This window comes from Salvia splendens, chromosome 8 (genome assembly GCF_004379255.2).
Source record: "Salvia splendens isolate huo1 chromosome 8, SspV2, whole genome shotgun sequence".
NCBI classification, from domain to species: Eukaryota; Viridiplantae; Streptophyta; class Magnoliopsida; order Lamiales; family Lamiaceae; genus Salvia; species Salvia splendens.
This window is the reverse complement of record NC_056039.1, coordinates 33,950,061-33,964,963: the sequence shown is the minus strand read 5'-3', so window position 1 is coordinate 33,964,963 and position 14,903 is coordinate 33,950,061. Positions and strand designations below refer to the sequence as shown.

At 33.7% G+C, this 14,903-nt stretch overlaps 2 protein-coding genes across 4 annotated transcripts; both read left to right on the top strand.

Moving 5' to 3' along the window:
- The first annotated feature begins 956 nt into the window (after positions 1-956).
- LOC121743651 (bicyclogermacrene synthase-like) lies at positions 957-3,048 on the top strand. The gene is made up of 5 exons (XM_042136979.1): positions 957-1,091; positions 1,176-1,452; positions 2,092-2,479; positions 2,592-2,807; positions 2,916-3,048. The coding sequence occupies exons 1-5, from the start codon at positions 966-968 to the stop codon at positions 3,046-3,048; spliced, it is 1,140 nt and encodes a 379-aa protein (XP_041992913.1). The 5' UTR covers positions 957-965.
- A 7,832-nt stretch (positions 3,049-10,880) lies between these two features.
- LOC121743928 (bicyclogermacrene synthase-like) lies at positions 10,881-14,851 on the top strand. 3 transcript variants are annotated; one of them, XM_042137333.1, is made up of 7 exons: positions 10,881-11,032; positions 12,172-12,448; positions 12,795-13,179; positions 13,424-13,639; positions 13,723-13,864; positions 13,938-14,186; positions 14,455-14,851. In XM_042137333.1, the coding sequence occupies exons 1-7, from the start codon at positions 10,907-10,909 to the stop codon at positions 14,731-14,733; spliced, it is 1,674 nt and encodes a 557-aa protein (XP_041993267.1). In that variant the 5' UTR covers positions 10,881-10,906; the 3' UTR covers positions 14,734-14,851. The 3 variants fall into 3 exon arrangements, with proteins under 3 accessions (XP_041993267.1, XP_041993269.1, XP_041993268.1); XM_042137335.1 differs by having other exon boundaries at positions 13,938-14,073; positions 14,464-14,656; XM_042137334.1 differs by having other exon boundaries at positions 14,374-14,565.
- The last annotated feature ends 52 nt before the right edge of the window (positions 14,852-14,903 follow it).

Genomic DNA, 14,903 nt, shown 5'->3' with positions numbered 1-14,903 from the left:
TAATTTCTTTTGACTTAATTACTAAAGTTGAGAGGAAGAGTAAAACTCAAAGCCACCACATTAATCTATGAGGAAAAATTAAATACAGTTGTTAAAAATGTACTTAAAACTAATAGTATATGGTCCAAAGTCCTATAACTAGACTAATTAATTAAAGCTTTAAGCAACCTATATGTAATAATAAAAAATTAAAAGCTACGACTTCAGGATAAATGATATTCAAGGGCAAAATGCCAAAAAATTGATGAAGTTGGTAAAATTTTAGTCTATCTCATAAATTTAAAAATGGTCAATTATACATTTTTTTCAATGATTTCATAACAAAAAACTTCATGATGCTAGTTTTTTGAATTTATCAATGTATACATGTAGAAAAAATTTCATGCTAAGTTTCTAAATCATGCTAGGTTTCTTTGTTTGTGTAGTATTTTTCGTTGGCCAAAATTGTACTCCCCCATCCCATAAATACATGGACTTTAAAGAAGACACCGTTTTAATGTGAAATTGGTAAAATGTGAGATAAATAGAAAAGAAAAGTGATTGGATTGTTGTTAGTGGAGAATGACACTCATCTGAAAAGAGAGAAAATTTGCCAAAGGTGGAATTGAACTAATTTTGTGGGACTGACTAAAATGAAAAAGAAGACTATTTTATAGGACGGGGACATAATTTCCCCAAAATGATAAATTATAGGATAATTAAGAAAAATGTGAAAGAGTTATGTATACTTGATCAATTTTTAAAGGTGTGGAATAGACTAAAATTATTTATCATCAAAACTCAATATACGAGAAAATAAATTAAGCCCATAGTACATTTTATTTTTTGGACCAGTAAGAATATTATTTTAGGGTGCTAATCTTTAGTAGGGTTTGGACAAACAAAATAAACTAGTACTCCTATCCTATAAATACCTCCACATTTCTTCAGATGAATCACCAACACTCTTCACTCTTTACACACAAATGGAGATATGTTCACTGCCTGTTCCAACCAAGAACGGAAAGAGCTTAGATGAAATTCGTAAATCTGCGAAATTTCATCCATCTATATGGGGCGACTTTTTTCTTAAATATAATTCAGACAACACGGTAAATATAATTTCTTAAGAAAAAATTGTTATAGTATATTATTACATTCTTCATTTTCTATTTTTTTTGTTTGATAATGCATAGAAATTTACTGACGCTGAACAAGAAGAACTCACAAAGCATAAAGAAACGGTCAGAAAATTGCTAGCTCAAACTCCAGACGATTCAACGTATAAATTGGAACTCATCGATCTGATTCAACGCTTGGGAGTGGAATATCATTTCGAAAAAGAAATTGAGGAATCCTTGAAATATATTCATGACAATTCCAGGCACCAAATTAGCAAAGACAGCGATGATCTCCGCACCGTGGCTCTTCGCTTTCATCTGCTTAGACAACAAGGTTACAACGTCCCATGTGGTAAGACTACAAAAAAAGTTACGAGTAAAGAACCCTTTTTATTCAATTAAGGGCGCTATTTTTCGTTGCTAAATATATCACCTACGCTTTAAAAAGCGTCCTTATCCGTGGCGTGCCAAATTAGAATAAAGACGCAATGAGAGAGCGTTGGTGATTTAATTTTGGGATTTATCTTGAGACTCTTTTCAAGAAGAACAAATATTAGTATATATTCCTAAACTAATGTGGTCACTGTTTCCCGAGGTCATAATTATATTTCATTTTCAACACCCTCGTTTCTCTTTCCTTTCTCTACTTTGTTTCTCCATCGTCTCTTTCTCAAGCTTATTATTCAGTCTCTGTAAACAAGAAAGCACAGAAACACTATTTGCGATTCTAAGAGGACGGCACCGGCCAAGCCCCCGCTGGAGCGGCGGCTTGGCCTATGCTATCTCCGTCCCTGGTACATTCAACTGTACTTTTAGTTTCTTTATTATTAATAGAATTTCTATTTTTTGACACTCATCAATACATCCATCTATCTTTTTTTCTATAGCCAACAAGCGTGACATTTTTGTGACACGAAATAGTAAATTATTTATTTTGTCCTACTTTAATTTCGTATTTCAATCTTATTAATCAGTAGCTTCACTTCAACAGATGTGTTCCAAAAATTCACTGACAAGGAAGGAAATTATGTGGCATCGTTGGAAAACAATGTTGAAGGTTTGTTGAACTTATACGAGGCAGCACATCTTGGGACACGTGGGGAGGATATTTTGGACAGAGCATTAGAGTTCTGTTCGACTCACCTTCATGCATCTGTATTGCTCAACGAGATGTCCAATGTTTATCTCTCTAAACGTGTTAACGAAGCTCTGGTTGTGAACATGCCAGTCCGCAAGACTCTCACAAGATACGGTGCCAGAAAGTTCATTTCTATGTACCAAGAAGCCGAGTCGCGTAATGAGATACTACTGAATTTTGCGAAATTGGATTTCAATCGAGTGCTAATGATGCACCAGAGAGAGCTGAGTGATCTCACAAGGTTATGTATATATATATTATGTCATTCGATTCGATTTAATTAGAATTTTCTCTAATACATCTATGTCGTTTGTATGTATACTAATTATGAGTTGGGACTAGTATAATTTAAGGTGGTGGAAGAAATTTGATGTGGCGAGTAAAATGCCTTATGCAAGAGACAGAATTGTGGAATTGTTTCTATGGATGATGGGAGTCTTCTTTGAGCCATGCTATGCTAAAGCAAGAAGCATTATAGTTAGAAGCACAAGTATAATTTCAATGATTGATGACACATATGAATATGCAACCCTAGATGAGTTACAAGTTCTGACTGATGCTATTCAAAGGTTAGGAAATAAATTTTGAATTAATTGTTTTTCCTTTGCATAGTTAACATAAGTAGAACCTAATACATCTAATTTCAGTACTAATACACCTTATTTTGTGTGTTTCAGTTGGGATGTTAATGAGGCCTTAGAGGATTCGCCACGAACATATCCTACACATTGCAAAAATCCAATCATGCACTTATTTATGTTGGCAAATGAAACAAATTATAGTATCAACTTACAAACAAGACAGCCTTGATGTTGTCGTTGTCGATGGGGAATTCCAGTTGCCCTTCCTCCTGAACCCTAACAAACACATCAACCAAATCCTCACTCCCAAACTCCGAATTCCCCAAGCCAGAGCGCCGATTTCTCTGTCAATTATCCAGAACAGATTCTCAATCTCAAAGCCTGCGCCCATCCGAATCGTATCAGCCATCAGCTTGATCAACGTGTCATTATCCTCGCAAGTGATGGAGCTGGAGTGGTTGAAGATCTTCTCTGTCAAATTGACGGAGTTTCCAGAAGATTCCTGCAAGGAATCGATCAACCGCGACGTCTGGTCAGTTCGGATGGATTGGAAGAGTCGCAGCCAGATCGATGGAGATTTGGTGGAGATTTCCGATTATAGGAAGTTTTTTCGGGCCTGGAGGCAGCAGTTTCATCGATGTGCTATTTTTGTTGAACAAGAAGAAGACTGCACAGAGAAGAGAGAGAGAGTCACACCTATAATTAGCTCAACCATTGTTGTTGCAGGGATATGGGGTGATTGTGGAATAAACTTGTAGAAAACGGTAAGCTGAGTCGAGTAATCTTCTTTCCACAATATGAGATATGCCACGTAGTGGTCTCGGATTGTCGTGTCGTCTCCAAAGATAAAACGGCTTTGTCTCTGAAGTAGCAGCACGCCAACACCGCTAACAGCAGAGCTCCGGTGAACGAGAGTAAGGCGAGGGCAGAGCTTCGACGGGAAGATTACGCATAAGAGAGGGGGAAGATTACGCATAAGAGAGGGAGTGACCGTGTATTATTTGTTTGTAAATACATGAATTGCACCCGAATTTTGATTTTTAATCGATCCTGATCTTTTGTCGGGACTTGAGAATTTAGAATTTCTTTGGCGGCCAATAATTCAATTCTCTTGAGGCTGATGTAAAAGTTGAAAGTATTAATAAAACACGCCTTATTTCCAATTTAGTGAATAAAATAAAAAAGTATTATTTCTCTTTTAAATACACAAATTGTATCTGTATATGGTTTTTAATCGACTATTTTATTCACTGGGTTTTTAGTTTTTTTGGAATTTTGTTGCGGCAATAATTCGCTTCTCTAGAGTATGATGAAAAAGTCGAAGGTATACTTGTAAAAGTCCTGACGATATCTTTCTAATGTACACAAATACATGAATCCAAATTTGTGAGTTTTAGTATTTTCTGACTACTATGGGTTTCACTAGAAAGATATTCCCTCCGTTTCAGATATACTTGTAAAAGTCATGACGATATCTTTCTAATCTACACAAATACTTGTAAAACTGTCTATTTTTATGCGCACGGGTGAATATTAAATTTAAGTATAATTCGTGTGTTTAAGTATATAACTAATCCAAAATGGAAAATAATAAATAAAGAATATAGAAAGAGAGAAAGAAAGGGTTTTGATTTGAGACATTACCTTAGTCCAAATTCACATATCATTTGTGTACTTTGCATGTTTTTCATGAACATGGTTTGTCGTCCTCAAATTGGGGATATTCTTCGTCACGTTATTCAAATTATTTTAGTATTAATCCATAATTTCACATGGATTGCACCTGATTTATAGTTACTTACCTTATTTTATTTGCTGTCGATATTCGAGTGTTTTATCATTTATGCCACTGAATTGAAATATTTCAGTGTGAATGCGTGCCGATTTGAATTTGGACACATCCCAATAATCAAAATATGTTATTTTAATTAATTATCTTCAAAATTCAAAATTTTACATAGAGCTAAATATATATAAGGTGATTAATGTATGATGTATGTTAATTTCTGTAGCGTATTAGAAATGAGTCACTCACCCCTTAAAAGGTCTTATAAGGGGGAGAGTCATCTATACTTATATAGATGAACTAGGATAATTACCAAGTCGATGTGGAACAAGATTTAAGAGTTTTAATAATCCGAAACATCATAGATATAAACTTTTTATAACTAAATGGGAAATGAAAAATCTGAATTTTTTAAAAAATTCTGAAAATTCAACTGCTATCATTTGATCAGCTGCTTCGTCCATTTTTCTAGCTTCGAATGCTTCGTTTCTTGGAACAAATGCTCGTTTATTTCCTAGTATTTCACAAATAAAATTTTCAACTTACTTTCTATTTTCCAGTATTATTTATTACTTCATCCATTCACAAAAAAATGTCTCATTTGTTGACGACATGAATTTTAATGAGAAATTGATAAAGTAAGAGAAAATGAGAACAAGTAGCTAAAGTAAGAGAGATAAAGAGAAAATGTGGGTAAAATATGAGAGAAAAACTTTCCATTTCTAGAATGAGGGTACTTTTTGTGAACATCCTAAAATGGCAAATTGAGATTATTTTTTGTAGACGGAAGTAGTATTATTAAAAAATTATACCTTGGTTCATACACAATGTAAAAAGGAAGTTCTTTTACAAGTTCGGTCTATTTTCTATTTCACACACATAAAAACTCCAAATTGCTACTTTTTCTTTACCATTATTATTCATAAAATTTTGAAAAAGGGTCATATCACATAAAAAAATCACGAATGTTTTATTTTCTATTTTACACACATAAAAAACTTTAAATTGTAATGTTTTTCCTTCATATTCGTCACTATTCTTGAAATTTAAAAATAAATTGTTTAGTCATAAAAAGAGAGTTTTATTAAGAGTTTATTCGGCATAATTGGGTCTTTCACTCACCATGACAATGTCGCATTTGGGCCATAACTCTTAAATTCGCTCACAAATATAGGCCAGTCATATTTGCAACTTTATGCAAAATTGTTTTCCTATACATTTGAAGATTATGCTAATTTTTTTCTCTCGACTTATAAGTCCGTCGCTCTAGGCTATCGATGAAATGCTTGATTGATACGGTTTTAAGTGACACTAGAATATACTCGAAAAAAATCAAATAAGAATAATAACGAAAACATGAAAATTAATAAATTATCCTTGGACTTCTTATTGTTGGTTTAGGTGTTAAATTATTGAGCCCATCGGACCAATCCCAGCCCAAGCAAAAAATGAATTTTGAATCTCTAAATATTGCTGAATATATTAAACTATATTGGATATTGAAGAACTATGTAGACTAGGGTTTCAACTCAAATATTCATTTTTTTACATAATATTGATATAGACCATGCTCTTAATGCCCCCGACTATCATGGCCCAATTACTATATTTAGTGATGGAAAATTATTCTCTAAGACTTCGAATAGATTCGATCATTTAGTGACTCATTACCCATAACAAGAGTGCGAATATACTCCACTCGGTTAAGAGCATTAACAACGGGAGTGTGCAGACAGGGGCGGACGCAGAAATAAACATGAGTATGAGATAAATTTTCAAAATTTTATATAAAAATAAATTTCCATGTAATTTAAAATATTATTAGGGGCTTTTATATACCAATATGTTCAAAATATGAATAAATTTTAAATTTTTATAATAGAAAAAAATTAAAAAATTGGATTCACTAGGGGCTAAAACCCTCCCCTCTTTACATGTGGGTCCACCAATGTGTGCAGAGGGGCATAACCATGTTTCCAGCGTTGCGGGCGTTGTAGGGCGAAGGGTGCGGGGACCACTAGAGCAGTACGCGACCACGGTTGCGGCGCTGTCCAACCCAGGATGTGATCTGCATAGCAGGACTCTAGGCCGGACAACAAGCTATTTTTATTTATTTTTAAATTTTATAATTCAGTAACCCATTAAAAATAAAATGTTTTTCTACTTGAGTTGTCTCACTAAAAATTGAAATGTCTTTTAAAATGGAAACAATACCACCTCTGCTTTTTCATATCTCTTAGTTTATTATGACTTCATTAATTCACAAAAAGAACACTACATAAAATCATGTACCGAAAAGCAAATTTTCATTTCTAATTGGACGGAGGAAGTACAATATTTTAAGTATTATTTTAAAAAACTTTTTCAATTGTAAAATACTGAAGTACAATATAATACAATTACGATTCGTACGCATTTCACAATTACTTTCACGATTGTAACTTTTAAAAAAAAAATTATTTATGTCATTTTTAGATTTTAGTTAATTCCATTTCATTATGATGTTAATTTTAATGAATACTCCCTCCATCCCAACTTAGTAGGGGCGTTTCTTTTGATCGCGAATATTAAGAAATTGTGTTAAATTGTATAAATAAAGACAAAATAAAATAGGATAGAAAAAAGTAGGAGATATTAGAGAGAGTAAAATAGGAGAGTGAATAAAGTAAGATTAATTATATGTTTTGTTGTTTACCATAAAGAAAATGACTGAGTTGAGTTGTGATATCTCGGAAAAAAAAATGACTCAACTAAGTAGGGACGGAGAGAGTGTGTAATTTTGTGGTTTTTATTAAAATTTACATATAGCAACAATCTAAAATAGATAAGTATGAAGTTAACTTGTTATTGAAAATGTAAAGAATAAAAGTATGTTATAAGAAGAGAAATGGGATCATATGAGTTGAGAATTGAGATCAAACGCAGAAATTAAGATTTAAGAGGAATGATAGCATGACAAATATAAGTTGTAGATAGCTTTAAGAATTAGGCCACCAAAACGCTGCAAGAAAATCAGTGAAACCCTCTTCAATTCACTTGCCACGTCATTATCTCAAAACTTGCAACGTAAACCAATAATCCATTTATAAAAAAATCTGTCCATTGTAGTATTCATGGTCCTAATTAAATTTTTAATTTTATATTTTGTTATCTTATTTTATAATACAGTCTTAATGTAATTAAATTATATTAATCCTAAATTTTCATATTAATGTATTTTTTTAAATTTGAATTTTCTAAAATATTAATATCAATAAGATAAATTTGAATGCAAAATATTTTTTGAGTAAACAATAACACAACAATTCTATATAAATCCAATATACATTAATTATAAATGAAAATATAAACTCTTATAAATAATTTAATACTTAAAAGTATAACTATTAGTTGAGTTATAATATCTAATAATTTTTTTAAATAATTAAAAAATATAAGAAAAATAATTTTATGTAAAAATCAGCCCGGTCCCAGTGGCGGACACAGGTGGAAGAGGTGAGGGGCTTAAGCCCCTCCCAAACTTTTTTTTAAAAAAATTTCTACGGCAAGATTCAAAAATTTCAGAAACAATGTTCAGCCCTCGCCAAGTTAATATCTTTGATATCTAAACTGTTAGAAGTTTAATGGGAAGGAGGGGCTGAAAATTAATATTACAGAGCAAACTACTTACAACAATGGCCGCAGCATATAATTGGGAAGAAAGGAAGAGGAAGAAGATGAACAAAATAATAGCTGTTAAACTTTTAACTTAACAGTAGTAATAGAAAAGGTAAATCCGTACTCCCTATTTAAACGGGTGGCACGTTTTTAGCTATATAATTACTATTATTAAAAGTGTCACTTCATTTAATATAATTACTATAACACTTTATAAATTGCTTCCTAAATTTGACAACGTTTTTTTTATTCAAAAGAGCTATTTATTGAATTTTTTTGATTATTTTTAATATTGGGATTTTTTATAATATACTACTCTATCTGTCTCATAAGAGTATGCACTCTATCATTTTCACTCCATACCACAAGAGTATGCACCTTTTTAATTTTAGAAAAAAATTTCCCTCCAATGAGTTGTGACATATTCTCCACTAATAATTACTTTTTCTTTTTACCTCTTTACAAATTATGCATTAAAATCCATGTCCAACCAAAAATGCATATTTTTATGGAACGAATGGAATATATATTACTCCGTCTCTTAAAAACAGAAACTTTCATTTTGGACCGTCCTTTAAAAATAGAAACTTTCAAAACTTTCTATTTTAGGATGTGGACCTCACAATCCACTAACTCTATTTTCACTATATTTTCTCTTCCTCCCTCTTACTTTATCTATTTTTCTTTTCATCTCTCTTACGTTATCAATTCTTCTCTCGTACTTTATCAATTGTACATTAAAATTGGTGCAGCCGTGTCGTTTCAAAAGTTTATATTTTTCACAAATGTAGGTAGTACTAAAAAAAATTTAGTAAAGCCCCTGCCAAAATTGATTTCTGCGTCCGCCACTGCCCGGTCCAATCAATCTCACTCCCTCTGGCCCACTAAAAATGAAACATTTCCCTTTTTGGATTGTCCCACTAAAAATAAAATGTTTCCTAAAATGGAAACAACTATATCTATTCTTTTTCATCTTTCTTACTTTACTTTCTGTTCATTAATTCACAAAACCACACTGCATAAAATCTGGTGTCAATTCTCAAATATTTCATATTTAATGAAATTGACGTAGTATTACTAGTGGTGTTGGATCAGGCTGGTTCTGAATTTATAAAAAGAAACACAATCCACATCCCATGTAAATTGTGTTAAACCGGCTCACTTCATTAGGGTATCCACTATGGAGTGGACGCGGCTATAGCCGCGTCCACGGGCGGGCGGGCTATAGTGGCAAGGTTGTCCGCCCCGGGGGTGGACGCGGTGGGCGTGGCGATGGGGGGCGGACGGGTGATCGCCGGGTGCGGGGCGAGGACGCGGCGGGGGGGGCATAGCAGCGCCTATAGGCGCGGCGACCATAGTGGCGACATCCGCCGCGGCGCATGCGGCGCCAATGTCAATTTTTTTTTTCTCTATAAATACCACTCCCCACCACCTATTTTTCACCATTTTCACAAAATCCCTCCACTCACTATCTACACAACCACTCTCTAAAAAAGCCGACTCCGACACCGAGTAGACGGTGGCGGAGTTTTGTAGTTGTATTTTATTTTAATTATGCGTTGTATACTTTTACCGGTTTGCAATACAACGAATATTCGGCCCTAATTACCTCGTATTCTAGTTATTTACACTGCGATTATTTAAATTACACTTGATTGAAACTAAAAATATTTAAAAATGAAAATTGATTATAAAATTTGGGGGCTATTGGAGGTGTCCACTATAGTGGCGGAAATAAAATTTTAGGGCTATGGACAACAAAATTGGGGCTATGGACAAAAACTGGGGCAGGGCTATTGGGCGTGTCCGCCTTATAGTGGACACTCTTAAACAACTCTATATGTAGCTAGTTTCCCACATCTACTCTATTTGTACAATGTTATTTTCTAGTGCGGCTAGTTCCGCATATTTAATTTTATTTATGGCAATGAGTCTAAAAATAATAGTACTAGATTTTACAAACGAGATAATATTAGAAATAATTAGTTGGGGCGACCAAATGTAGTGATTTTACGACGATTCACGTTAACACATGATAGAGTGTCACGTTAATTAGTGCACAAAGTGGCTAGAAGTCTAATTCGATATATATATATTTATAAATGGAGTATATATATTCACTTATCGTCGTCAGTTGTCACGTGTCTGTAAAAGAAAAACAGCCAACTTTTTATATGATCACTATAACAAAAAAAGGACATTTTTATGCATATAATTTGTGTTTTTAAATATATTATCAATGTTTAAAAAATGTCTTAATTATTGGTGTCCCAACTAAAATTAGAAGACTCCGAATGAAAGCGTCTAAAAAAGACAAAATATGAAGTTAATTTGTCCTTAATTTAGAAACGCTTTGTTTTGCATCTTAAATTGTTATTATTTTAAAAAAAATTCAACGCAAGTAATTGTATCTCAATTCTCGTGTCCTTAACGAGAATGGTGAAATTATGAATGCACAAACAATTAAGACCTGACGAGAAAATATATTAAGCTCGTGCATTTCGTTTTTTACTGTATAAGAGTATTGAGATTTTTTAGTTGAGTTTGTAACACCAAAGGCTTATAAGTATCTCCACATTTCGTCAAATGAAATACCAATTACTTATATCTCTCTCGTATACGGAACTTAGAAACATAGAGTAAGATGGAGATATGTTCACTACCTGTTCCAGCCAAGAACGGCAAGAGCTTAGATGAAATTCGTAAATCTGCAAAATTTCATCCATGCATATGGGGCGACTTCTTCCTCAAATATAATTCAGATAACACGGTAAATATATTCTTAAGAAAAAAAACTAGTTACATACTATGTGATGTGCATATTCTTCATTTTCTAATGTGTTTTTGCATGATTATCAATAAACGAGGGGTTGTTGTCATGTTTACTAGTTATAAAGGTCATGTCTGATCATATCTCTTGTTCAATTGTCTTATTCTCAAAAGCTTGGCACATGACAATATATTTGTGGTTCACATTCACAATGACAAAATTGCATTATATCTCAGGATTATTCATCTCATCTTCAACCCTAGTACTAATTTAATCCTAGACAAACCTTATTTTTTGACTTATTCCATATTGTATGTCACTATGATTTTGTCTAAGGCCATCTACGTTCATGTCTCAATACCGTCTCATCCATTAACTATTCATGGGCCCCACTGCACTTTTTAGCACATCTCTTAACTATTTATTCAATTTCATTTTGTTATTTTTATTTCCAACAAATTCAATTAATAAAAACACACTTCATTAAATAAAAGAAAATTACTATTTTAAATCCTAAAAAAATAAAAAAACACATAATTAAAATCTAAAAAATGGTGGGGGAATTGTGTGTGTAGTGTTATTTATAGATGAATGTGGGAAAAAAAGAAAAAAAAATGCAAAAAAAATGGTAAAAAACAAAATGGCCGAAAAAAGGTCAATTTTTTTCGGATTTAAAAAAAATAATTGAAATAGCCTAAAATCGACGCCCACTCGCAGAGCCGGCGAGTGGGCGTCACGCACGTGGCCGTCGCGCGTGGCAAGACAGCCTGCCAACCGCCCCTCCCCCGGGCTAAGCAACGAGACGGAGCCAGTGGCGGACACAGAAATAAATATGAGTAGGGGCTAAATTTTTAACATTTTATTTAAATATATATTTTTAAGTAATTTACATAATTAATAGGGGCTTTTATATTATAATATTTATAAAATATGAACAAATTTTGGAACTTTATAATAGAAATAAAAAAAAATGGATTCATTAGTGGCTAAAGCCCCACCCCATTAATATGTAGTTCTGCCCTTGGACGGAGCATCCACATTGGTGTCTCGATGCGGTCTCGTCTCGCAGGGACGAGACCGAGCCCGCATCGAGACGCCGATGCGGATGCTCTAACTAACCGAATGCCACTTGAATGTAGAAAATCACTGATGCTGAACAAGAAGAACTCACAATGAAAAAAGAAATGGTCGGAAAATTGCTTGCAGAAACTTCAGATGATTTACCGTGTAAATTGGAACTCATCGATGTGATTCAGCGCCTAGGAGTGGAATACCATTTTGAAAAAGAGATCAAGGCATCCTTGAAATATATTCATGATAAATACAAGCACCAAAATGGCAAAGACAACGATGATCTTCGCATTGTGGCTCTTCGTTTTCGTCTACTTAGACAAGAAGGTTACAACGTCCCATGTGGTAAGAATATTCCTATGTACATCCCCCTTTTATAGGTCAAGTTACTCATAGAGTACCGTGACAGAATTAAAAAATTGGATGAGATTGAGCAAAAATCAACAAAAGTAATGATTTTACATTTCAATTTCAAAAATTTTGAGACTGACAATAAGTAAATAAAAAGTTATGATTTAAATGACAATCATTTCCCCATTGACTATACCATGGGACAATTGAGATAAAACTTTAAAGTTAATATTGATGGTGAACATGGAGTAATTCAATTGTTTTTTAAGCTGGAAATAAGGGACTGAGATGAGCGTAATTTCAATCTTAATCTTATTAATTAGTAGTTTTACTTGAACAGACGTGTTCCGCAAATTCATTGACAATGAAGGAAATTTTGTGGCATCGTTGGAAAATAATGTTGAAGGTTTGTTAAACTTATACGAGGCAGCACATTTTGCAACAAATGAGGACGAAGTGTTGGACAAAGCAATAGAGTTTTGTTCGTCTCATCTTCGTGCTTCACTACTCAACAAGATGGCCAATGTTTCTCTTTCCAAACGTGTTAATGAAGCCTTGATTATGAACATGCCAATTCGAAAGACTCTCACAAGATTGGGTGCCAGAAAATTCATAGCTGTATACGAAAAAGACGAGACGCGCAGTGAAATGGTGCTGAATTTTGCGAAATTGGATTTCAATATTGTGCAGAAGATGCACCAGAGAGAGCTCAGTGATGCTACAAGGTTAGATATTATGTTAATTCGATTTAATAATCAGTCTCTCCACCTCGCTCTAATAGACACATTTTCCTTTAAGGGACGTCCCGCTCTATTTCATATATTTCCCTTAAATAGAAACATGTGCTTTATTTTGTCTTCTACATTATTTTCTGTCCACTTAACTCATATAACGACACTGTATAAAATCTAAAGCCGAACAAAAAATGTGTTATAGTCCATATATTTATGCCTTGAACTCTCATTTTAGGTGGTGGAAGAAATTGGACGTGGGGAACAAAATGCCTTATGCAAGAGATAGACTTGTGGAGTGCTTCTTTTGGATGCTTGGAGTCTACTTTGAGCCATGCTATGCTAAAGCAAGAAGAATATTGCTTAAATGCATAAGTATGGCTTCCATCATCGACGACACGTATGAATATGCAACGCTATATGAACTACAAATTTTGACTGATGCGATTCAACGGTTCGATATCAATCCCTTTAATTTCCTACTTAAACCTAATATATATTCGATCTAATGCTGTTTCAATTTGTGGAGTGTTTTAGTTGGGATGTTAACGCGACGTTGGAGGATTCGCCACCGTACATCCAAATGTGCTACAGAAGCCTTATTCAAACGTATATTGAAATAGAAGATGAAATGGAGAAGACGGGAGAATCATATCTTGTCCACTATGCAATAAAAGATGTATGTGTGTTTATTTTGGTAAGGTTTGTAATGGTGTTAATATTGTTTTTATTTAATTAAAAATAACTTGCAGATGAAAAAATTAGTGATGGCATATTTTGAAGAGCCAAAATGGTTGTATAATAAGTATATTCCAACGGTGGAGGAGTACATGAAGGTGTCCATTGTATCATGTGGTTACATGACACTGTCAACTACTTCTTTACTAGGTATGGGAGATCAAGTGAGGAAAGAGGATATCGATTGGATTATAAATGAACCTTTAATAGTTCGAGCATCGTCAACAATTTGTCGATTAATGGACGATTTAGTCGGAGATGAGGTGCGTATTTAATTTATAAAGAATTAATTATAGTAATATGTATATAAGAAGGATATTGGTCCATAAAACTATAAACGTAGGACCAAACATGATGTTTCCCCCAAACCTTTTAAGTGGTCAATAAAAAATCAACAACGTTACAATCCGTAAAGCTGATGATTATATTGACTAAGTTAAAAATTCACAGGAAATACCAGATTTTGTCGAAAGTAGGTGGTATGTCCGACCAATAACACTAGTCTATCTTTAACAACTTGACATGATACAGTTTGAGCAGAAAACGTCATCGGTGGATTGTTACATGAAACAATATGGTATGTCGAAGGAGGAAGCTTGTGCTGAACTCCAACGACAAGTGAAGAATGCGTGGAAGGATATGAATCAAGAATGCCTCGAGCCAAGGCCGGTGCCTATGCCAATCCTTATGCGTGTTTTCAATCTTGGTCGCGTCATCCACCTTCTCTATTCAGACGACGATTGCTATGCCAATCCCATCAAGTCCAAAGAATGGATCGAGATGGTGCTTGTTGAGCCCCTCAATATTTAAGCTACTAGTCAATGATACAATAATAAAGTCTGTCGTCTAGGCCTTGAATTTCTTCTATCTATATGTTGTAATCACATATTAACACTTTCGAAATTGAAGTTTAAAACAACTTTCTACATGTTGTCGAACACATGGACAAAACAAACAAGCCGAAAAACATGAAAATGCAC